Source organism: Rhincodon typus, chromosome 10 (genome assembly GCF_021869965.1).
Source record: "Rhincodon typus isolate 14 chromosome 10, sRhiTyp1.1, whole genome shotgun sequence".
NCBI classification, from domain to species: domain Eukaryota; kingdom Metazoa; phylum Chordata; class Chondrichthyes; order Orectolobiformes; family Rhincodontidae; genus Rhincodon; species Rhincodon typus.
The window spans coordinates 26,752,469-26,778,508 of NC_063341.1; the positions used below are offsets into that span (position 1 = coordinate 26,752,469).

General features: G+C 40.2%; 1 protein-coding gene across 2 annotated transcripts in view; it reads right to left on the reverse strand.

Annotated features, from left to right (window-relative positions):
• Positions 1-936: 936 nt before the first annotated feature.
• The window catches only part of ncf2 (neutrophil cytosolic factor 2), a 30,348-nt gene continuing 5,244 nt past the window's right edge, over positions 937-26,040 (reverse strand). Inside the window, exons 4-16 of one of the 2 annotated variants that reach the window (XM_048602312.1) lie at positions 24,174-24,308; positions 22,323-22,430; positions 20,095-20,154; positions 17,164-17,207; positions 14,237-14,378; positions 11,800-11,847; positions 11,639-11,644; positions 10,414-10,489; positions 9,321-9,373; positions 7,112-7,263; positions 4,637-4,751; positions 4,442-4,526; positions 937-2,794 (exon numbers count right to left, since the gene is read on the reverse strand). In XM_048602312.1, coding sequence (XP_048458269.1) covers positions 2,688-2,794; positions 4,442-4,526; positions 4,637-4,751; positions 7,112-7,263; positions 9,321-9,373; positions 10,414-10,489; positions 11,639-11,644; positions 11,800-11,847; positions 14,237-14,378; positions 17,164-17,207; positions 20,095-20,154; positions 22,323-22,430; positions 24,174-24,308 — 1,131 coding nt within the window. In that variant the 3' untranslated portion in view covers positions 937-2,687. The remainder of the gene's footprint in view (positions 2,795-4,441; positions 4,527-4,636; positions 4,752-7,111; positions 7,264-9,320; positions 9,374-10,413; positions 10,490-11,638; positions 11,645-11,799; positions 11,848-14,236; positions 14,379-17,163; positions 17,208-20,094; positions 20,155-22,322; positions 22,431-24,173; positions 24,309-26,040) is intronic. The other variant, XM_020527632.2, reaches the window with a different exon arrangement.

Below are 26,040 nucleotides of genomic sequence, written 5' to 3' on the forward strand. Positions count from 1 at the left end.
TAGGGCTCTGTGGAGTGTTGCTGAACAAAAAGACCTGGGGGTGCAGGTAGACATGGTGGTTAAAAAAAAAAGGCATTTGGTATGCATGCCTTTATTGTCAGTGCATTGAGTAGAGGAGTTGGCAGGCCATGTTGTGGCTGTACAGGATGTTGGTTGGGCCACTTTTGGAATACTGCATACAGTTCCGGTCTCCCTACTAAATGAAAGATGTTGTTAAACGTGAGGGAGTGCACAAAAGATTTACAAGGATGTTGCCAGGACTGGAGGGTTTGAGTTATAGGAAGAGGCCGAAATAGGTTGGAGTTTTATTATCTGGAGCATCATAGACTGAGGGGGTGAGATTTACAAAATCATGATGGGAATGGATAGGGTAACTGTCCAAGGTCTTTATCCCAGGGTAGGGGAATCCAAAACAAGAGGGCATAGGTTTAAGGTGACAGGGAAACGATTTAAAAAGGACCTGACGGATAACTTTTTTTCATGCAAAGGGTGGCGCATGTATGGAACAAGCTGCCAGAGGTGGTGGAGGATGTCGGTGCAATTACAACATTGAAAAGGCATCTGGACGTGTACATGAATAGGCAGGCAGAGTTTAGAGGAATGTGGACCAAATGCTGGCAAATGGGAGTAAGTCAGATTAGGATGTCTGGTTGGCACGGACAAGTAGGACTGAAAGGTCCGTTTCCATGCTGGATGATTCTATGACTGTAGTTGCCCCAGCCCCCTGTTCAGCATTCCCCTCACTGCCACATTTATTACCTCCCTAACAGTTCAGCCTCCAAGTCCCTCACTGCCTCAATCCAACCACCTTCTTGCTCATTTGCTGACAAGGGAGGCACAGTCAGGGCTCACCAACATATTGACCAAGTGTTGAGAGTGGAACAGCAAGCAGACCGTCAACCTGGAATTAACTTTAATTGAGTTGCATTGATAATAAAAATTTTAAAATACACTTTATTGGTGCTGAAATTGTTAGAAATTTTTACACTGAAAATGGTATGGTTGGCCCCATTCTTTGATACAGGAAGCTATCTGCAAGTTCTTTAGCAGTGCTGTGGCAGAATATATTTTGTAGTGGCAGCAAATGCAACCATTAAAGCAAGGAGTGCACCTCTGAAAAATTAAAACCAACTCTCATTCGTGAAGGAAGGAGCTTTCCCACTTCGGAGTTAAGATCAGATGGCTGCAGTCAGAATCCAGATGAATTTATTGAGTTCCTTTTAAATAAAATATTATTCAGCAGGATGAAGGACAGGTGCTAACAGTTCTGTAAAAGATGTGGTGCTTTGTATGTGAACTGAGTTCTTGAAACAGGTTCAAAGAGGCTTCGAAAAGGCTTTGAGCCACATTTTTGAAGAAGGCAGGATGATGCAGCCTTTTTTCCTGCAGTTGAATTCTTGATGTTAGTTTGCAGGCAGCCTCAAAGCCGGTAATGTTTCATAATTAAAAAGGATTTCATAATCAAAGTAATTTCAATTGCATGATGAGTGCCCCTGAATGCATAATGGAAGATATCTTTCATGGAAACAAAGTAGTTGCAATCAGATGTCAAAAAAGTCATTGATATAAAATAGAAGGTAAATAAAAGCTGTTCACTGAGAAAAGGTGACAAGCACTTTTTTTTGTTACCCAGGCAGAGGGGGTTTATTGTCCTTGGGGTTTATTGTCCTTATGTTTTAGAGTAAACCTTGACAGTGGAAAGGATGGACTTCCACAGAAAAGTTGCTGTTCAGAAGAGTCTGTTATAATCCACTTTGGAAATTTCAAGAAGTTTGAATAATCTAGTGATTACAAAAGTCAGGTGACTTTCCAGCAGCCAATTTATTCCCTCTTCTTGAGCTGGACATTGAGAGACTACAGTTGTTTAAAATGTGTACTATCCAATACCTACATGGACCTGACAATAAATAGAATGCATAAGAATCTACAGTTCAGGCCTGCAGTGTCTATATGCTTTGTTATTTATCCTAGCTAACAGAAAAGCTGTGTAATTGTAGGATTTCTCCAATAGAAATTTCAGTCACAGTAATCTGTCTTGGCAAATAGCCAAAATGAAGTCAGTCATTTAAAGGTCAGGGTAGGTGATGCTGTAAAAATGTCTTTTTTTTTAAAAAAAAAACAGAAATATAGCAATTGAACACTGGTGAGTGAGAAGTAAAACAATTAATCTGATCCCCTATGAATTTTTTAACTTTAAATTTATTTAAGGTACTGAAGATATAGTGTGTAATATTTTGGAATTTGCTTTGATTCATCCAAAGTAAAAATTGTTGATAGATAACCTTAGTCACCTGAGAAAATGATCGGTGGAGCAATCAAATAATTGGACAAAGGTACCTTGTTCATAATTAAGACATTAACCAAAAGGCATTCAAAACAATAGTTTTGGGAAAGCAGGATGTTTCCAGCAGTTAAAATGTTGTTGTCCAAGAAAGTCTACACTGTATATCAGTGCAATTTTGAGTGGCGCAAATATTGGGACATTGCCTTGAAACACGGCCTGAGAGAAAATAGCTTTTTCTTAATCTATTTTTGATAGCAGTCATGAACCCAGGCACAAACCGGTGTTTAGATAAAACAATTTTAAAAATCCAAAGCATTGAAACACCTCATCTGTAGACAGTCATTCTAGTAACACCAGAGGAGAAAAAGGACCATTTCAGAAATCAGCACACAGTAAATTTCTTTTACATTCCTGAATTCTTCATATCAGCCATGCTTAATTCTTTAACAAAATTTGCTGGGAAGATGCCAGTATTTCCATTGCATTGTCCTTCCAGCCAGTTGTTGTTTACTGTGGAAAGAAAGCAAAGTCATGAAGGCATGTTTAAATACAATTCTGAAATGAGACTGGAGAGATTCCTATTTTTCTGACTTGAAAGTCAAGTACATTTGTGACTAGCAATATATATAAATTTTAGAATTTCATAAGTTCATAATTTCAGAATGAACCTTCGATTTGCCTATTTTTGCTAAATTTTTCACAAAGTAGATGTATACATTAACAATTGTGCATGTTTGTTCCTTTTCAAAAGTTAAAACACAAATTTTAGGCTCCCATTGGTGAAAAGAAGTGTGTTGAAGGAACTTTTTTTTGAAAAGAAACAAAGGCAATAATAAAATGCCTCAGTATATAAAAAAAATTAGAGGACAAAATTATCCACTGAAGTCTGCAATAAATGACTGATAATTAAATAACACTTTGGCCAGTCTTTAGTAAAAAAGCGTATAATTTGAGGTGAATTCTGAAGTGGCTGAGTGTAAAATGATTGATATTATAATGGACAGTTTAGGTAAGTTAGTTAGGCTAAAGAAAGACAAAGCACTGTGTCTTAATAGGATTGATTTTAGGATCATAAGGGAAGATAGAGATGAAGCAAGATAATTAAAACAGAATTAAAGGTCAGGTGGAAGAGACAAAAGAACAGGATTTTAGGGCAGTTTTTTTCTCCCAGATTGGGGAGGAATGTTTTATAAGATTCAGTTCTGGATCCACTTCTAGAACAAAGATCAGTACAGCCCAGTACAGGCCCTTCAGCCCACGATGTTGTGCCGACCTATTATCCTACTAAAATCAATCTACCCTGCATACCCTACATTTTATTATCCTCTATGTGCCTATCCAAGAGTCGCTTCAAAGTCTCTAAAGTATCTGACCCCACTACCACTGCTGGCAGCGCATTCCACACACACACCACTGTGTGAAGAACCTACCTCTGACATCTCCCCTATATCTTCCTCCAATCACCTTAAAATTATGTCCCCTTGTAATAGTAATTTCCATCCTGGGAAAAAGTCTCTGACTATCCACTCTATCTATGCCTCTCATCATCTTGTACACTTCTGTCAAGTCATCTCTCATCCTTCTTCACTCCAATGAAAAAAGCCCTAGCTCCCGCAACCTTTCCCCATAAGATCTGCCCTCCAGTCCAAGCAGCATCCTGGTAAAGGTCCTCTGCACCCTCTCTAAAGCTTCCACATCTTTCCTATAATGAGGTGACCAGAACTGAACACAATATTCCAAGTGTGGTCTAACCAGAGTTTCATAGAGCTGCAGCATAACCTCACGGCTCTTAAACTCAATTCCCTTGCCAATGAAAGCCAACACACTATATGCCTTCTTTACTTCTGCTTAGTTTGTACATCAAAATCTTGGAAATGGACCTAGAGGGAACTGGTAGATGTACTTGTGGCACTTACCTGAGGCAAAAGTTGTGAAACCCCAACATACAAGGGGATAATAAGAAAATGGGTGTAACGGCTAAAGATGACAGATGGAATTAAATTGCGAGTACATTTGAGTTTATACGTTTTCATGATATAAAAGACTGCTGCATTTATATTCTGAAAGAAGCATTAGAAGGATCACCAACTAAAAGGTTATGAAAAACGTGTGGTTAAGAACATTAAATAATTAGTATTGAAATCTTGTGATTCTCACCGTGTGCTAAGACTTGGATGATGTCTCCTTCATGAAAGCCCAGATCAGCAGGCACAGAGACCTCATAATCATACAGTGCCACCACCTGTTGTGGAAAGATGCATTCATTTAAAAATAGTCACAAGCTTGAGAAAAATAGCATCAGTCAATATAATAAGCACTAAATATTTAGGATATGAATAAACACCTCTTTACCTTCAGAAACTTGCACCAAATGGTCAAACGCTGATTTCTGACTTCAGTCCATGCACTCTTCATTTTCACTTCACTGGTAATGGGAATGAGCTCCCCACTGTCTTGTGACTTGTAACTGAAAGGGGAACAGTCATTCAAGATGGAAAGCACATTTCTTTTCATTTCATTCATGAAAGCAGGCAACAGATTTGTCCTACATGCAACCCCAACTTCACCCAAAGGGATTAAACATATCTGTATATCTCTCCTCTTAAGTAGGGTATATGGTTAACTTAATCCCAATATTGGTAGATATTTTCTCATCGACCTGTTTAGAGATGTTATTACATACCTCTGGACCCAGGTGAGACTTGTACCTGGGTCTCCTGGTACAGAGGCAGGGTCATTACCACTATACCACAAGAACTCCTTCGTCCTAATTTTAGTATCCTGATGTTCTTCAGCTTTTATAGGTATTGGAAATTTTGTCAAAGACTAAAAATAATAAAAGTAAGCAATTGCATTCAAAAAAATAGGTTAAAGAACCATTATTAATAGTATGTGGAACTTTATGAAACAGTGATTGACATGCTTACCAAATTATGACCAACAGTTCAAAATCAAGTAATTTGCTTTAATACCTAATTGGAGTGTTCAATCTAAATCATCAAGCTGTTACAAGCCAGTGCTAATTAATAACAGAGGCAGCAGCAGGACAGTGATTACTGTCCAAGCCAAACAGGAGATGCCTTTTAGTGGGCTTTGAGTTCTTCATGTGGAACCAGTGAAAATTCAGGTGCACACTGTTATAAACTATATTACCTAAATATCTGATAAAAAGCACTGAAAGTGCCCTTCAAAATATTATTTTGACTGACCAGCAATGTAAATGAATAATCCAAGAAAAAAAGTAAGTTAGATCACCCGAATCAGCAATTATGTTGATGCTTTTGTGTTATACACATGTTTATAAAATTGATCTGGAATAGGAGTGGGCCATTCCATTGTGTAACCAGCGTAGTGGAAAACACGTAAATAACAACTGCCAGTTGTTATAAAAACCCATGTGGTTCACTTATGTCCCTTCTGAAAGGGGATCAGCCATCCTTACTCAGTCTAGCCTACATGTGACTTCAGACCCAAAGTAATATGGTTGACACTTAACTACTTTCTGGACAATTAGAGATGGGCAATAAATGCTGGCCTAGCCAGAAATGCCCACATCCCATGAACAAATTAAAAAGGCTTGTTCTTCGTAATAGATTAGCATTTTACATAATTTTCATTGCATGGTGACTAACAGTTGGCATCATTTTGTCTTCAGTCTTTAATCTTCATGCAATAGAAATGTGATGGGCTGTTTTGAAAAAAGATTCATAGACTTAACATGAACTATGTAAGGGAGCAGCATATTTTCACAATGAAAGAGTCACAAAACTGACCATGATAACATTCTCTATGTACAATACTGTACCAATATTTACTGATATTTCAGACTCATTTCATGGTCAGTAATTGTTTAGAGTTAGCCCTCTTTTCAGTGATCTTTACTGCCTCTACTTTTGCCCGACCTCCACATCCCAGAAAAAAAATCCATATCTCTTCGTAAGCTTTGAACAATATTGACATCGGCAATAGCTGAGAACTTACTTCAAGTTGCTTCCACTTTGCTATCATAATTTCACCAGAAGCATGATTTTGATTATGCATATTCCTCCTGCTGCATCTTAGGTGAAGTAACATTGGGACCTTGTGTGGTGCACTGCTCGTGTCCCTACCCATGAACTGGGTGACCCAGGTTCAAATCCCACCTGCTCCAGAGGTATATAATAACACTTCTGAACAAGTTGATTCGAAAAATAGATTAAATTCAAACAAAAGCAATGGTGGATCAGGAGCACTTGCAGAAACTTACCAATAAATGATTCAAGTTCAAATTGCTTGTGTAAGAAAAGGTACCCAATAGTAAATCATGTCAGGATACAAACAACTCTCAAACTACTGTAAGAAGTTATTAATTTGATGGATGTATCTTTTTAACGTGTTAAATGTTGTTCACTATAAGTAAGTTTAGGTTAAATGCAGTTTGTTTTGGTTCTTTGGTTATGCAGTGAATGAGTACACTGTCCTTTCACCTCTGGATTTGAAACCAAACAATTCTTTCTTTTCTTTACTATAATAATTAAGCTGAAATGGCTTGGACATGCTCAATGCAATTTCAGATAGGCATCGATAGTGCAAATCAATCTTGAAATTAATTGACAGTGCTGCTCAAGTTACCAAGTGGTTTAGAGTGTGAATGTGGTGTCGGTGCTGGGGAAGATCAGAGTTGGGCACACTAGTGTAGAAATGTTTTGCTTTGCTTCTCAGCAGTGTCAAACCTGAATAAGTTATAATATTTCAACTGACAAGTGCAAAAATTAAATAAATAATGAATTCAATGTGAAAATAAAGCATTTTTATGACAGCGTTAAAAATATAAAATATCACTCATACCTTAATCCAAGTCTTTCCTCAGGTATTTGAAACTTCTTACTGATAACAGCCAACAGCTCATTATGTGACAGCCCTGGTTTCACACGTATAGCTACTGTGTACTTGAAGTGCACTTTAACAATGGAAGGTACAGGCACCGAGTGATCTTTGTTCTGTTTCACAAGGATGAAAATTGCAGATTGGTGACATTTTAGATTACACAAGTCAGAAAAATCAGCAGGATTACTACAGAAAGTCGTGTCCTCACTGATTTCTAAGAATAATTGCATTTCTTCATCTAGTGTTATTCCACAATTGAGATAAAGCATGTATAACAAGGGCCAGCCTTACCCAATCTGGCCTACGTGTGACTTCAGTCTCAAGTTAATGTGGCTGATTCTTATCTGTCCTCTGCAATAACCAGGCAAGTCACTCAGATGTCTCAAAATACTGCAGAAAAGTTGAAGAATAAAAATAGCCTAGTATTGACCAAGGCACCAAAAAAACAACAAAGGCCTTGCTGAACCTACAAAATTCTCCTCACTAGTATTGGGGGATTTGTCCCAAAATTAGGACAGCTGAACCTGGACTTGTCAAGAAAATTATTGTTGAAGAAATTCAGTTAAGCTCATTGAAAAGAAAGTCATGAGCTGCACTCATCAAAATGTTGATAAAACAGCACAATGCTGAAACAGTTAACTCTCTTCCTCTCCACAGTCGTTGCTTGACCAACTGAGTATTTCTAACGTTTCCTGCCTTTATGACTGATACCCAGCATCTGCAATATTTTGCTTCAGCATTGCTTGATCATCACTGGGTCACACGCCTTTCCTAACTGGACCATGGGAAAATCTTCACTACCAGGACTTCCATGACGCAAGCAGCTGTCACATGACCACTTTAGACAGAAAATGAGAGAGCATCCTGTTAACCACACCCCACCACAAGCACATATAGGTTTTAAGAAAAATTCAGATCAAAATAAAACCATTTTCCCTTTACAGCATGCATAATCCTCTTTATATATTAATATTTTCAGAGCGTAAGGATCTGTGAAATGATTCAGATACGTATGAAATGAGCACTCTTTTTGCTTCTCAAAAGCATGAGAAACCCTACTTGCAATTTTCAAAGAAATTGCCACATCGTTATACCAGTGTGAAATTAAGATTCAACTTTTGTATTTGTCATTGTGCAGATGTAATTGGTAGCAATTTTACAGTAGTAGATTTAAGTTGAAGTCTCACTCTGGAACTTCAGTGCATAATCTGAGCTACTCCAGGATAACAAATTACAGAGTGCTAGTTTGGAGATGTTTGCCTTCAGTTACAATATTGAAACAAGGCTCTGACTGTGCATTTCATTAGTTCATATGTATTCAAGTCCCACTGCTCTATAGAAAGAAAAGCGGCAGTTCTTCCTTGTATCATGGCCAGCATTCCTCCTCAGAACAAAAATCACAGAATACAAAAGTAGGGAGATTACACTTCATTTTTACAGGGCACTGGTGAGATTACATCTGGAACACTGTGCAAATTAATGATCTCATTTTTATTTTAGGAAGGATGTAAATACTATAGATGTTTGTTTGACGTACACTTGGAACTGTCAGCTTGTCTTCCAGGAAAATGTTGGACAGGCTAGGCTTGTATCCACTGGGGTTTAGAAGAGAAAGAGCTGGACTGAGACATAAAATTCTCGATAGACCTGACAGGGTCAATATAGAAAGGATGTTTTCCCCTTGTGGGAGAATCTAGATATGGGGACTGATACTAAAAATAAATGGTTCACCTACTTAAGATAAAGATGGGACAAAAAAGTTCTCACGGAGGATTGACAGTGTTTGGAACTCTATTCCTTAAAAGGATGCGAAGTCTTTAATATTTTTATGGCAGAGATAGTTAGTTATTATAAGCAAAGGGTTATCGGGGTAGCCGGAAATGTGGTCTTGAGGTTACAATCAGATCTTATTAAAAGATGGAGCAGGCTTGAAGGGCTGAATGGCCTTCTTCTGTTCCTAACTTGTACCTTCATAACAACACCAAGTACCATTTCTCTCTTAACTATAAGTTGTTTTTTCTAGTCCAGACAATGATTATAACCTTTGCTACATAACACACTATGGCTTCTGTTGTGCATGAAGTACTTTAAGAATTATAGTAAGGTTATAAAATAAATGAATGACTTGTTCTGTATTTTCCATAATCCCTAACATCCCCTTTACCTGTACCTTTTTTGAAGATTCTGTCACCTGCTGGCTTGTATTGGTGTGTACATTCTCATCTGAAAGATGAACAAATTCATTTCTGTAAATTTAACTCCTATCAGTGCACCCGATGTTTTAAATTAAATACATTATTTTCTCAATTGTGATTACTCATTGCCAGGTCACTCAAAGTTTAGTGCACTCTAGGCTTTACTCATCGATGGCCATAACCAATTCTGCTTCATCATCAGCCAACAGGACAGCAGCCATCTATTTCCTTGAATCAGCTATAAAATGCAAATAGTTTTGCATCAGGTATTTGTCCAATTTCACTTGGAATGTTGCGAGGTATTTCTCAGCTCCAATGGATGAGAGCTGGCCTGGCATACATTCAACACATTTCCACTACAATAAGGCTGAAAGCTGTATCCACACAGTGCTGTAAGTCATTGTTAGAATGCACTGAACCTCACAGATTTAATTCCTTAGAGACTTTTGGCCATTTTGTTCTTCACATTTCGTATGATTTGTTAAGTCTTTAACTTATTACTGCTTAAAAAAAAGACATTTTGTTGAAGTTTTTCATCTTGTACTGATCAGGACATTTTGCAAGAATACAAATTAAGGGGTAAACCAACATTTATACCACATGAGAGGAGGCTGCTGATTGGTAAAGGTGTTGCCCAATTGACAACTGGGTTCACAGTGTGGTACACTTGAGAATACTGGAAACTACATATATTAATAGATAAGCAGCTAGGAAGGAAACTTACGCACACTGTACCCATTTCAACTCAACAAAACAGGTGACAGCCTTTGGCTGGTTCATTTCTCAGAGCAATGCACTGATCAATCAGATCAACCTGCCAGGTTTAAAATTTTACAAAATCTGGTTGTTAACTGTCAAGGAGCATGAATGGGTGCATTCTGTGTGGCAAGAATCTGAGTCTACCTTGAATTTGTATTCTTGCAAAATATCCTGATGAATGCAAGATAAAAAGCTAGATAAATGTGTCTATCAGCAATATGCAAGTTCCATACCTTCCAACAACTATTTATAACATCAAGCTGATGCAGTTACAGTCCTGCTATTTGATGACGTGTTGAAACTGCTCACCTTGAACAATGGCTGGTCTTTCCGGAGCGGATGCGGTCGGTGGTGCTGGAATATCAGCAGGGGGGGATTTTTCACCCTAGTCAAGAATGACACAAGAAATGTTATCTCTTGGGGCGGGCGGGCGGTGGGCTGTGTTCTTTGTACATTACCCAAAATAGGATTGTTTTCTAAACTAAATTAACAAAATAAATCACACAGCTCACTTTTAAGTTAAGTTCTATACAAATATAAAAATCAGAAAATCCTAGATTTAATCCTGCAAATCCCTTGCCTGTTCCTGTAAGCATCCCATTGTTTCCATTTAAATAATCAGCTGATGCCCTCTTCAATACCTCAATTGAGCCTGTTTCCACTACACCATTAGGTAGTGCATTCTATACCCTAACTACTCACTGCGTTAAAAAGAGAGTTTTCTCCCTTCACATTTATTTCTTTTACAAACCACTTTCAACCCATAACCATTGATTCTGGATCCATTTACTAGTTTCTCCCCATTCACTCGTCCAGACACATCATGATTTCGAATACTTGTTTCAGATCTCCTCTTAGTCTTCTCCTCTCCAAGGAAAACAGTCCCAACTTCTCATACATTAATTATCTAATCCCTGGAATCAGTCTCGTAAACCACTTTTGCACTCTGTCCAATCCTTACTATAGCATGGTGCCCAGAACTGAAAACAATTCTGCACCTAAGGTCTAATCAGTGCCTTCAACAAGTTCATCATAACCGTCCTGCTCTACGCCCCTATTTATGAAGCCTAGAATACTGTATGCTTTATTAACAGCACTCTCCACCTGTCTTGTTACATTTAATGACTTATTTACATGGACACCTGGGTCTTTCTGCTTTTGCAAATCCATTAAGACCAGAAGATGTAGGAACAGGAGGCCTTTTGGTCATTGAGTCTGCTTTGCTATTCAATGAGATCATAGCCGATCTGATACTTCTCAGCTCCATTTTCCTGCCTTTTCCCCATAATCCCTGATTGCCTTACTGTTTAAGAATCTGGCTCAGCCTTGAATATACTTGACCTGATAGCCCTCTGTGGTAAAGGATTCCACAGATTCACTCCCTCTGAGAGAAGAGTTTCCAAGGAGGAAGACCACAAAGGCAGCACAGTCACACACATGCACTGCTAAGCAGACAGCATTTGGGGTTGTGATGCAGACTGATTGTTCGTATTACTGAACCCAGATGCACTGAATCTGATTATACAGCTCTTACCACAACCTGAAATATAACCAGCAAGAAGCAGGGATTGAATATTGCACTTTCCGATTCTGAATGGACAGCAGCTGAGCTTCTCAAAAGAATTGGGAAGTTTTATTTTCTGCATCAAACAGAACAGATTGTTACTTGTATAAACATCTCACACACAGCTTTACCTTTTCAGCTTCCAGTGGCTCCAAGTAGTTATAGGGAACCAAGCCAATCTAACAACCAAAATAAAACTCAGTTAGGAAATGTCTATAGTCAAAGAGCATCACTCAGAGACCAAACTAAACCATGATAGATTTACTCACCTGAACAACCAGAAATAAGTTTTAGCATCACCATTTCTGTCAAAAGTGACAAAAAAGACAGAAAAAAACTACCATAACAAATCCAAGCATGTGAATATTATAAAATCATGTCCAATGTAACCCTACATTTGAATTCAAATGTTAAAGAGTGAAAATCAGTTGAATGCTCAAGAGGAAAGACAGGGATTATTGTCCCATAGTTCTACCAAAGCTGCTGTATTTGCAAACACATTTTGTTGAAATGATGTTTTTGTAGTAAGACTGGGACAATATTCAGGTCTGGATGAACAAGTAGCAACATCTGTGCCAGGCACTGACTATCTACACCAGAGAATTTACCTCCACATCCCCATATGATATTCAATGGCATGACCATCACTGAATCTCCCATGGTCAACAACCTGGGAATTTCCACTGTCCAGAAACTGAATTATACTAGCTACATAAATACTGGAGACAGCTCTTGTGACACAGTGGTGATGTTCTAGAAGGCCCACCTGTTCTACAGGTTGATTAAAAACATTTATAAATATCAGACTTACAAGAACAGATGATTGGATGGAATTCTGAAGTGAGTAACTCACTCATGTCTCCTTAGTGTCTGTCCATCATCTCAATGATGAAGTTGGCTGCATTTTCTTGCATAGATGCAGCTCCAACAACACTCAAAGCTTGACACAATCCAGACAAAGTCTTCTTGACTGACACCCCATTCAGCCTTCCAACATTTACTCCTTTCATCAATACACTGTGGCAGTAGAGCGTACTATCCACAAGATGCACTGCAGCAACTTATCAATGCTCCTTTGACCTTCCAAATCCATGACCTCTACCACCTATAAGGACAGATACATGGGAACACCACTACTTGCACATACCCCTCCAAGCCACACACAACCCTGACTTGGAACTATATCATCATTACTTCAGTGTTGCTGGTTCAGAATCCTGGAATTCCCTGCCCAAAGATACTACAGGTACTCCTACTTCTTATGGACTGTAGTAGCTCAGGAAGGCAGCTCACCACCACCTTCTCAAGGGTATTTAGGAGTGGCCAATAAATGATGGCCAGCCAGTGACACCCACATTCCATCGAATAAGTTCAAAAAAATAGCAGTAGTTTTCTTGGGCCCTGTACCATGCAGTTACATGATCAGGCTTGCACAGTGAGGGCTGACAGTAACTATTCAATAGTTCTGGAACTCCAAATTCAGAATGCCATAACCCGAAATAGGGGTGTCACCCAAACCCAAAATGAAATTGAGAATTGCAAGAGAAGCAGCCTCAGTTTGGGTAGTTCTCAGTAGAGTCACTAGATGGCGAAGGGAACCAGAAGAGGATCAGAAAATATGGTAACAACGCTTGTATAAAATACACCAGAGGCTGGTACAACAAATCTATCACCTTTTCCTTGCACAGAAGCCATTTCAGCAACAGGTCAGACACAGGTGCTTACACTACACTGAGGTGTGGATATTTCATCACATATTTCAGATTATCCAACATACATGATGTCACTATCAAATTCTTAAGTGACTGTATTTCTCTTAAAGAAGTCATACGTATTTAAGTATTTTTGCTCATGATTTCTCATGACATGTTCCAAAAACCAGGAGACCAAAGAAGGGAAACAATGTCCATTTCAGAGGCCCAGTTGCCAAATGCTGAGAATTGCCAAATATTTACAACAAACCTTTGAGGCTTGCAGTCTCCTCCAGTTGATCACCAGGCTGTGGGTTGTGTCACTGTCCAAAGGGCAGGGCACTTTGATGGGAAATATAATTTGCTGAATTTCAGGAAAGCCCTGGTCACTCACAAACGTACAATATTTAGAATGAGCTAGGTTACAAGGATTTGTTTTCTTTTGTTAACTGTTACACAATTTTTTTTCCCTTGCGCCTGAGTCCTCAAGAATGGTGGGACAATCTCTGGTATTTAACCTTTGTACCTTATCAGGGCTAAGCAATGAAATGACATAGTTGCAATTTTGCTTTGATCTTATCTTACTATTTTGCACATTGTGGACAATGCCAGCTCCCCAAGAGTAACCCACAGTGCTCGATGTAGGAGCCTACGGTATGGCGCTGCTTCCCATCAAAAACAAAACATCAAAGGGTTGCTGTAAATGTCATCAGATACCAGGCCATGACTCCATCAGAAAGCCACTAAAATATTATTGCAATGAGAGAATCTGGAATGTGATTCCACAGCCGCTGGTTAGTCATCTGCAACCCTGTGGTTTTATTCAGTCACTCGTCGATTTGCTTGAGAAGTGCTCTGGTGGATGAACACGACTTGCCTCATTGTTGAATGTAACTCTGGCCCAGTTGTCCTCTCCTTTCTTCAGCACGAAGACTATATTTCCACACTTTACCTCCAGCTCTTGTTTGTTACTTGGGAGGAAATTAAACAACACCCGGTGAGGTACACCTTCCAGTGTCCTGTGGGCAAGAAGATATTTAGGAAATTTGAAGTCAGATTCCTTTGTGTTGTCTTCATATCTTTTATCCAGTCTAAGACATCATTATTGTCATTAATTTCATAATGTTTTAAGCAGTTTATCTGGATAATTCATTAAGATGCCATTGGACCAGCATCACGGGATGGCACGATGGCTCAGTGGTCAGCGCAGCTGCCTCACGGCGCCAGGGTCCTGGGTTCTATTCCACCCTCAGGCGACTGTCTGTGTGGAGTTTGCACATTCTCCCAGTGTCTGCATGGGTTTCCTCCGGTTTCCACCCACAGTCCAAAAAATGTGCAGGTTAGGTGAATTGGCCATGCGAAATCGGTCATTGTGTGCAGGGACATGCAGGCTAGGTAAGTAAGACATGGGATATGTGGGGTTACAGGGATAAAGTAGGGGGTGTGGGTCTGGATGGGATACTTTTCAGAGGGTCAGTATGAGCTGAATGGCCTGCTTCCACACTGTAGGGATTCTATTAACTCCTATGCTATGCCATGCACAATGTCAAATTTCCAAGGTATTGTTATGTTATTACATTTACTAAAAGATAGATTTCTGCTTGTCACCCATACCCTGTCTCAAGAAGGCAGATGAACAAACCTCCAGGAAGAGGCTAAAATTAGTAACTAATAATGATCAGATAATCCGGTTCTTTGTGATGTAGATAGAGGAATTAATTGGCCAGGACAACAAGGCAATGCCAACCTGCTCTTCTTTGAAATACTGGCTTGGTATTTTTCACACCCAATTACACAGACAGCTCAGGCCCTGTACCGTCCATAAGACAGCATCTACAACAAAGGTCACTCCCTCAAGCTCTGGAATGGGTCTTGAACCTGGAACCTTATGACTCAGAGGCAAAAGTGCTTCCACAACTGAGTCCATATAATAGTTTTTGAATGACAACAGAGCTGAACTGCAATGCTCACATTTCTCCACAGCACATAGTTGTTACACTGCCACTGGAAATCAGGGCAAGTAGGACCCAACAGGCAGGGGTATAATTCAGAATGAGTGACTGTTCTTGTGTGTGATTATGAATGGAAGAAACGCAAATCACAAAGGGACAGATTGTACATGATCTGTGGAAGGTATGAATGGGGTAACAAGGTGTAGAGCTGGATGTACACAGCAGGCCAAGCAGCATCAGAGGAGCAGGAAAGCTGACGTTTCAGCTCTGGATCCTTCTTCAGAAATGGGGGAGGAAAAGGGGATTCTGAAATAAAGAGAGAGAAAGGGGGAGGTGGATGGAAGGTGGATAAAGGAGCAGATTGGTGGAGAGGAGACGGACAGGTCAAAGAGGCGGGGGTGGAGCCAGTAAAGGTGAGTGTAGGTGGGGAGTTAGGATGGGGGTAGGTCAGTCAAGGGAAGATGGACAGGTCAAGGAGGCAGGATGGGGCTGATAGGTAGGAGGTGGGGGTGGGGATTAAGGTGGGAGGAGAGGATAGGTGGGAGAAAGGACGGACAGGTTAGGGAGGTGGGGATGAGCTGGGCTGGTTTTGGGATGCAGTCGGGGGAGGGGATATTTTGAAGCTTGTGAAGTCCACATTGGGCTGCAGGGTTCCCAAGCGAAATATGAGGTGCCGTTTTTGCAAACTGCGGGTGGCATTGTTGTGGCAATGCAGGAGGCCCAGGATGGACATGTCGTCTGAGGAGTGGGATTGGGAGTTGAAAGGCTGGCGACTGGGAGGTGCAGTTGTTTAGTGCGAACCGAGCGTAAGTGTTCCACAAAGCGGTCTCCAAGCCTCGACTTGGTTTCGCCGATGCAGAGGAGGCCACAACGGGAACAGTGGATACAGTATACCACATTAAACAGATGTTCACCTGCACATCTGCTAATGTGGAAGGTTTTCTTGGGGCCTGGGATGGGGGTGAGGGGGGAGGTGTAGGTGCAGGTGTAGCACTTCCTGCGGTTGCAGGGAAAAGTGCCAGGGATGGTGGGGCTGGTGGGGAGTGTAGAGCGGACAAGGGAGTCACGGATAGAGCGGTGATAAGGGTGGAGAGGGAAAAATGTCCTTGGTAGTGGGGTCAGATTGCAGGTGGCGGAAGTGGCGGAGGGTGATGCGTTGGATCCGGAGGTTGGTGGGGTGGTACGTAAGGACGAGGGGCATTCTGTTTTGGTTGTTATTGCAGGGAGGGGGTGTGAGGGATGAGTTGCGGGAAACGCTAGAGATGCGGTCGAGGGCGTTTTTGACCACTGTGGAGGGGAAGTTGCGGTCCTTGAAAAACGAGGACATCTGGGATGTATGAATGGTCTTTTTGGACACAAAGAATACAATAACAGCAAAGGCAATGTTAATTATACAACAATTGAATTCAGGTGATGGGCATTAATCATTTTGTGTTCAATTTGCACTTCAGCCCCGAGTAGCTGTTGGGTTTGGAGGTATTTGTTTGCAATGTGCATCTCTGTAAATGGAAGCTTTGAAATGTGTAAGGATTAAGCTCCAATTCTAGCCTGTACAGTCTGACTATCTGGAACTGAACAAACAGTACAAATTCAGGAAAAATAACTGTGACATGAAGCCAGTCATTAAGACTGTGCTCAACAGTGGCAGTAATTACTGGCTCATCTGTGGATCTTCATTCTATAGTTTGCATTACGTCCAGAACAGCGTGAATGTTTCCTTAACTCACAGCAGTCACATATCATCCAGATAAATACACATGGGCATTCTTCCTGATGGAGGCCATTCAGTAAACACATCTAAATGCTGGTTGGAACTCCAAGTAACATAAATCAATGAATAGGATTCACTTACTTGAATTTTTCTGGCGCTTTCTTTTCAGGAGTATGGTCCGGTGCCTGTTAATTCAATTGGAATAAAATATCCCATTAAAGTGCTGGAAACACCAGTCAATGCACTGAATAAAAGGAACAGGCCCTCTTGTAGTGCAGTAGTAGTGTTCCTACCCCTGGACCGTGAGGCCTGGGTTCAAGTACCACTTGATCCAGAGGTTTGTGATAACACCCCTGAACTGGTAAGATGAATTATCAAGGTGCATGAGAGAAAGATCTAAAGGATGTGCATTAATTAATTATACAAAAGAGGAAATATTATGCTTCAGTTTTACAGAGCATTGGCGAGACCATACCTAGACTATTGTATGGAGTTTTGGTCTCCTTATTTAAGGAAAGATAGACATGCACTGGAGGATCAGAGGAGGTTTACTAGATTAATCCTCAAATGAGCAAGTTATCTTATAAGGAAAGATTAGACCAATTGGGCTTGATTTTATTAGAGTTCAGAAGTGCATAGGGCAATTTGATTGAAATGTACAAGATCCTGAAGGGTCTTAGGGATGCACTTCTAGGACAGAGATGGGGGGAAAATCGGAAAATCAGACGGCTGTGAAACTCTGGAATTCTCTTCCACAGAAGTCGGTCAAGCACGGGGTCATTGAATACTTTAACATAGAGGTGGATAGATTCTTGTTAAGCAAGGCAATCAAAGTATTCAGGTCTGATTTGGAATATTTGTATTTTGCTAATTATTGAAGATAATCTGGAATGATATGACCTGCGAACTCACAAGATAACTTTAATTTCTAAGATTTTAATTGTGGAGTACTCATTGAACCTGACTAAGAAAGCAGGGACAGCAATATCCTAACTGGCCTTATCAAGGACAACAGTAAAGAGGAATTCCTAGCTCAAAATTAGAGATGGAGAGTGGAGGAAAAGGTAATCAGCCAGGATCTCCATTTATTATTACTGCTGACTGAACATTAATGTGTTTGGCTGTTGGAGTAGGCTTGACTATGGTGGATCCTATAGATTAATCGACCAGTGGCACTGATGAGGCACACTCACAAAGGAGGTATGATATACCACAGCTTCATGTTGGACTGCACTCTGCTATGAGTCACTGCTATCAAGAACAGAAATGGAAAGAGAAAACAAAAATGTGTACATTGTTACAAACTCCTGCCTTTCTTTATATCCAAAACTCAACAACATGGGAAATTGGAGCATTTCTGTGCCATTCGGTCCATTGAGGCTGCTTCACCATTCAACTAGATCACGACTGCTTCTGTTCTTTTAAAGTTCAGGCAGTATGTGGCTGGTGAAATTTTTTGGAGCAGTGAGTCTCTGAATATGCCGTAAACCAAGAGGAAAAAAAAACTGAGCTATGAGTGACAAATGCAAAGCATTAGATATCAGACAGCAGCAGACCTACGCTGGCTCAGAGAGTTAGGTGTCTCACAGACACCATCAATTCGAGAAAGAGTGAGAATGATTATGAAAGTGAATCAGCAATATGAAATAAACACAGGAGGAAAAAGGAAGGGCTAGAAATCTAAAAAGCTATCAAAGTTCTAGTTGATGCATAAATCTATAACTAGCTACAGAAACTTATAATTGATCAATAAAAGTAGCACAATATTTATAATTTTAAGAATTATCTATTTTTTCCATTAGAAAATGTATAGTAAAATGACGCAGCTCCCCAGATTTTCCTGTCACTATTATGACGGGGCTAATGGGCACTCTCAGCTATTTGCACAGACAACTTCAGATGAGAGTCACCATTCAGAATTATGCTGCTCTCCCATTAGCTTTGCTGAAACAATATCTCAACGCTTACCTCATCATTGATTTGTATGAAGTTGTTGTAGTTACACAGTGTACAATTAACGTCACTAAAAGATTGAGCCTTGCCCATTCCAGACCAAGGGTGCATTGAAATGATAGGATATATTTACTTACTGTCAAATAATCTTTGTGGCATCAAAAACTAGTATTAGTATAGATTCTCATTCTTTCATGTTTTAATTTTTGGAGATTTTAAAATGTAGTTTTTTTCTTATTTTTTATTTCTAGTTCTTTATATCATGTCTCTCTTAATCCATTTTTTCCCCTTTGTTTATTCTTCTTTCTGTACCTGTTCTGGCAACGAATTTACCCAAATTACCTTAGACTTCCTTTTCAATTCCTGCACTGTTTTCTTCCCCATCTTTCACTCTGCGAAGATATATAATCGCTTGCGCAGTTCAGTTGGGTTTCCAAAGCCAGTTTTCACTCTCACTTTAACCTCATCCAGTTGCACTTTCAGGAACTTATGAAATAAAATATTTTTTAATATCTAACTAATTCAGCAGCCATTAAATTCAATACGACAACAAATTGTGGAGCATTATTCCATTTTGAGATCTTAGAGTTGATTAATTGTAAATCAGTTTTGCTAATATACATCAGGCCTCAAAACTAATAGAATTTCTGACAGGCAAAATGGGTAGATTCACAGTGGTTCAGTGAATCAGTGGAACTGGCCAATTCAAAATTCATTTCCTATGTATATAGACTGTACCATTAAAGACATTTTGGGGCTCATATTTCCAACAAAAATAACTTTTGCATTAAGTCTACACACTCGGGGTTGGTTAGCTTAGTTGGCTGGGCATCTGGTTTGCAATGCAGAGTGATGCCAACAGCGTGGGTTCACTTTCTGCACTGACTGAGGTTATTGTGAAGGACTCTCTAACCTCTCTCTTCACCTGAGGCATGGTGACCCTCAGGATAAAACACTATCAGTTGTCCCCCTCTAATGAGGGAGCAGCTGTATGATCTGGTAAGATTATGGCAAATTTACAGTCTGAAAACAAGAGACTAATTTATGTAATTAATACCTCTTGTCTAAACCAGGTATTCATTGCATTTCCTTTAACCAATTTTATAAAGTGAAATGTACCTGAGGCTGCAGGGGAGCGAAACCAGAGAATGCATCTTTGTCGATGATTGATGCTACCACCTAGAATGCAAGCAAAAGCAAAGCAACTGCAATCAATCTGACATCTCTGAATGCTGGTGGAATGTCCTGTCAAGTCAACAATCTAAACAATGCTGACTTAATTAATAACCATACACTTATTTACCAGGGGGAATGCCATAGAGTGTCAAGCAGTGACTGTTAGATTCCCTCTTGCTGGAAATGGTTATTGCCTGGTCTTGTGGTACACCCATTACTTGACATTGTTAACCCAAGACTGGATATTGTCTACTAAAAAAAAGCTAAGTACTGTGAACTATAGAAATCTAAATTAAAAACATAAAGTGCTGGAGAAACTCAAAGTCCGGCAGCAGTTGTGGAGAGAGAAACAGAGTTAACATTTCCAGTTGTCAGAAGAAGTCATATTTGTCCTGAAACATTGACTCGATATCTCTCTCCACAGAAGCTATTGGATTTGCGGAGTTTCTCCTGGATATTGTCAGGCTCGTGCTGCATTTGGACTTGGGTTGCTTCTGTATCCGGAGGAGTCATGGATGGTGGACTTGGTCACTACAGTAATGGACTCTGCATGCTCCACACAACATAACTAAGTTTAACTGAGAGTGACTCAGCAACATTCTTCACTTTTTTTTCAAATAGAATCCCTACAGTGTGGAAACAGGCCCTTTGGCCCAACAAGCCCATACCGACCCTTGGAGATCGATCCAGATCGATCCCTCTATAACCCACCTAACGTACACATCCCTGAACACTATGGGCAATTTAGCACGGCCAATCCACCTAGCCTGCACATCTTTGGACTGTGGGAGGAAACCGGAGCACCCAGAGGAAACCCACGCAGACACGGGGAGAATGTGCAAACTCCGCACAGACAGTCGGCCAAGGGTGGAATGGAACTCGGGTCCCTAGTGCTGTGAGGCAGCAGTGCTAACCACTGAGCCACCGTGCCACCATTTCTGTCCTGATCTTTTACTGCAATTGAATCAACAGAAGTAAAAGTTGTAAGAAATGTAGAACAGAATGTTGAGTCACTGTAACTTGTTTTATTACACAAAGTTAGAATTATCGGCAGTTACTTTTCAGACCTTAGTCACCATGGGAGCTATGCCAGTGTGGGCCAGCACACTCCTATCGAACCACACCAGCACAGAATGAGACTATCAGTCCACTGTGCATGACTGCACTCTACAATCAAACAATCTATACAAATCCCTTTTCGCTGGCTCTTTCTCAACTGCAATGTATTTTCCTCTGCTTCTAATAATGATCCAGTTTCCCCTTAAAGTCATGGAATGGCCTGTCTCAGAGAAAATCATTCTTGATCACCCATTTAATCCCTGTTGACCTGTATAAGAGTATCTTTGCAAGGGACTAACAACATTAAACAACCTCACTCTTTCCAGGCAAAATGAAGCATAATCTGCAAATGCAGGAGTTTAAAAAATGCTCGTAAAAGGAACGACAGCAAATGACGATGAAGAGGTTATTTCACAGTATCCAGCTGTCTCAAATTGTTACCATCTGCCAACTTTGTGGTGCCGTAACTCCAGGTTTTCAGCAATCATCCAGAAATACATAAACACAGTCTGGATTTTTAAATAAATATTTTGCAGTAACTTTTGTATCTTGTGATAAGGGTATGTTCATTAGTCAGGTTAAGAATTTAATTGCTGTGTAATAAAGTTTATTTTAAGAATAGCGACTGAGCATGTACAAAAGGAACCATGTGGAATGATGTCAGATCAGATGGGCCTGGAGTCTGAGGCAGAAGATGTCTTCTCTTACAATTCTTGTTTTTGTAGTTATGTTTCATAAAGCCTGTTAATGTTCACTAACAACAGCGCAGACAGCATCTCGCCACAATCACCAGCAGGATATGCCTCAGAGTTGAAGCAATGGCCCTGCCCTCTTACTCTCTCTATCTCCCAACCCTGAACAGTTTTGAACTTGACATACCCTTAGTCATCAACTTTCAAAAGGGTTCTCAAGCCTTACCTATTTTTGGATGAGACTACAAACCTCCAGTTTCTTTGTTTTCTTCTAAACGAGAGAGTTTAAGATCAGCCTCAGCATATCTGATTTTCACTGCAGTGGACTGAAGCTCTGCTGAGCAAATCTCTTGATAATGAAGTTCCCATAAATCTGATGATCATTCCATTCTGTTTGTTTATAAAGAAAGGAATCAGTACCTTGGCCTCTCCCAGGAAGTCCTGCTTTTCCAGCTGGGCCACTATTTTCCTCTTTGGTCTGAAGAGTTCTCCTGCTGGGAGCTCCAAGAGTTGAAACAGCTCCCGTTTCTGTGAATTGGAATCAGGTTTAGATCCAGACAACATGTGGCAAGAAATACAGCATACCTCCCAACTATATGCTGGAGACAGTTTTGAAAAGATGCACTGTCGTGCTGACCAGATATCCTATATAAATCTAGTCCTATTTGCCAGCATTTGGCCCATATCCCTCTAACCCCTTCCTATTCATATACCCATCCAAATGCCTTCTAAATGTTGTAATTGTACCAGCCTCCACCACTTCCTCTGGCAGCTCATTCCATACATGCACCACCCTCTGCATGATAACATTGCCCATTAGGTTCCTTTTAAATCTTTCCCCTCTCGCCATAAAACCTGTGCCCTCTAGTTTTGGAATCCCTGTGAGAGGAATTGCTTTTAGCTCTTCCAAAGTTTATTTTCACTTATATTTCCATAACCAAATTGTCATTTTTATCATTCAATGCAAGATATAAAATCTCTCAGTAATGTTTAACTAGCATCGCTTACAAACCCAGCAAGTAATTTTCATTCTTGTCATTCCTGCATGTTAATGAAGCCTATGATTATGTCTTAACTAATATCAAATGAACCAGTTGGAACAACATCCATCATTCCTTTGTTGATAGTTTTAAAACTGCTATCTCCACTTCCCACAATCCCTCTTCTCTTCTCCTGGCTCCCACATCACCCCTATTCACAACTCCACTTTATGGGCTCACTCCATTTCCCCCTGCCTCCCTCCAACACACCAGGTTCCCTAAATCTCACTACTTCCCCTCTCTGGGCCTTGCTTCCTCTAGTCCAGTAACCTTACTAACTGTGACAATTAAATGTCTAAGATAACAAGGTGTAGAGTTGGATGAACACAGCACGCCAAGCAGCATCAGAGGTGCAGGAAAGCTGACGTTTCCAACCTAGACTCTTCAGAAAAATTAATTAAATGTCTCACTGCTCTTCCAATCCCAGGCTGCTTCTCTCCTGTGATAACAAGGTGTAGAGCTGGATATACACAGCAGGACAAGCAGCATCAGCGGAGCTGCTCTCCTGTGGTTACTGCTGATTGGTTTCTGGTGAGCCAGTCAGCAGTAAATGTGAGAGAGATTGAGCCTGTGATTGGAGGAGCATTTCCTCAGAAAGTCTGTCCATTCTACATACGTGGATGATCATTCTGTCATTGGTTGCTCCTGCGATCGATTCTTCTTGAGCGTTTTGGAGCCTTTCAGGTGAATTTGCCCACAGCTACCATGTATTTTGAGGGTGGATGCTGTGCTGAGAATACCCCCTATCCTAGTATTGGTTGATTCTTATCATGCACATTAACAAGATCAGGGAATCACTGACACCTAAACAATGATATTTTCCCTCGAGCAAAACTACACACTTTAATAAGCTTTCTGAGAAATTCAGCCAGATTAGTAGACAGGCAATGACTGAACTGATTTGGAATTTCTTCACCCAGAGGGTTGTTAATCTGTGGAATTCCTTGCCCAGTGAAGAAGTTGATGCTACTTCAGTAAATGTTTTTTTAAAAAAAGGTAGATTTTTTTTGAACAATAAAGGAATTAAGGGATACGGTGAGAACGCGGGTAAGTGGATCCGAGTCCACGAAAGGATCAGCCATGATCTTATTGAATGGTGGAGCAGGCTCGAAGGGCCAGACGGCCTACTCCTGCTCCTAGTTCTTATGTTATGTCGGCACAATCAGAATGGAAGGTTCAGGGGGCACACAAGAGGAGGGGAACATGTAGCACATTTGAATCAAATCAATACCGAAGCAGATTCCAGAGCTTGATCCACATAATTAGGCTTGGCCTCGGTTTTAAAAGTGATAGCTTTCTTTAGAGCCTCTTCAGCTTTGTCCCAATTCTGCATCGTGGCATGTGCCAGCGCCACATTGTGAAGTACCTAGGAGAAGCAATCAAAGTTGTGTAAGTGTAAAGCATTGGCTATTAGCAACAATTATTGAAGCACAATATAGAATAAGTATTTGAGTCTTCAATAGCCTTGAATATTGGTGCATGTTCAGGAATCGGACGTGAGAATTCAGATGTGTTCAATTCCTATAATGCCTGGTTCAGCTTTTGGCCAAACCTTCCATCCACTGACTCCATCTACAGTTCTCGCTGCCTCGGGAGGCAGCCAACATAATCAAAGATACCTCCCACCCTGGTTGTACTCTCTTCTAACCTCTTCTATCAGGCAGAAGATACAAAAGCTTAAACACATGAACCAACAGAGTCAAGAACAGCTTCTTTTCCATTATTATTAGACTTCTGAATAGACCTCTCAAATTTTAAATTTAAATGTTACTTTTGCTCTTTGTGCAGCTTCTCTGCAGCTGTAACATTGTATTCTTCACTCTGTTCTGTTACCCTAATGCACTTTGTATGGTATGATATGCCTGTACTGCATGCAAAATAAAACTTTTCATCATATCTAGGTACACGTGACAACAATAAATCAAATCAATATCAAAAAAAAAAAAACGAGCAGCTCAGAGGTCATTTTCTGTTTTTGGCTCTGCTGAAATGTACAGTCTAAGAAATTAGGTGCAGCAAAGTGTTTAGGAGTTTGGCTGCTCAGATTAACTCTTAAGTTGAGAAGATAAATTCTTCATGTTACTTTTCGCAAGTTGAGAATTTGCACTCTCGTGTGCCCCAGCTGAATTGTGCTCGTAATAAGAGTTGCTTTTTTTTTGCTGACAATCAATTGTTGAATTTTGATATTACTCCAATGTTACTTTTCTTCACTATTCTTGCATACTGCTGGTTTAACCTGACACTTTATAATAGATGAGACTGAATATTTCTTGGAGCTTTCTGAATACGGCTCTTAATTCAGATGAGCTAACAAATATATTTTGGCTGTGACTATCACTACGGCAGGTGTATCTCAGACAGATCAGGGAAAACCTCTCTGCTACCATCACTGTATGGAACAGGCTGCTCGAGTCTTGGCATCCTTTCAAGAAATGTCTGCCATACCAGGACAGGCAATCTGCAGTGCAGAACTCCATAAGCAAGTGTTGGGTAGGAATTTGGAAACAGCAACAAGTTCATTATTGTCCTGTGGACAGAGGCATCAGTTGGACAGCATACACATCTTTTACTGTGTAGAGCTGCCCTTATCTACAAAATGTCCCACATGTACTTACCCAAAAACGCTTCATTAATTGGCCTTAATGAAACAACAGACTTTTCAATCAATTGTTGTTTTGCCAGTATCCACTACAGAAGATCATCATGCACATTATCCAGGAAGCGACAAAGTTTCCACATTTTTTGGCAAAGTTGGAACATCGGGTGGATGGTATTTAAGTGAACAATACCATCCTCAAGCAAATAGCTGTTAGTTGGACTTGGAAGCTTCCTAAAAGTAGGAACCATCTGGGTGTAGACATTTCACAACCTGTTAGCTGACTCTTTGCTGTGAGCTCCATCATTGTGAAAAGTTTACTGAGCAGCTTTAACAGAATGAAAGGACATACACAACATTCTGGGCACAATTCAGAAGAAGCAGCTGTTCACAACTTTGTTTTGTATCACAATTGATGGTCCCTCCAAAGTTTGGCACTACATTTACCTTCAGATCCCTTTTAACACTAGTAGTTTATGTCAATGACAGCTATGCTTTTACA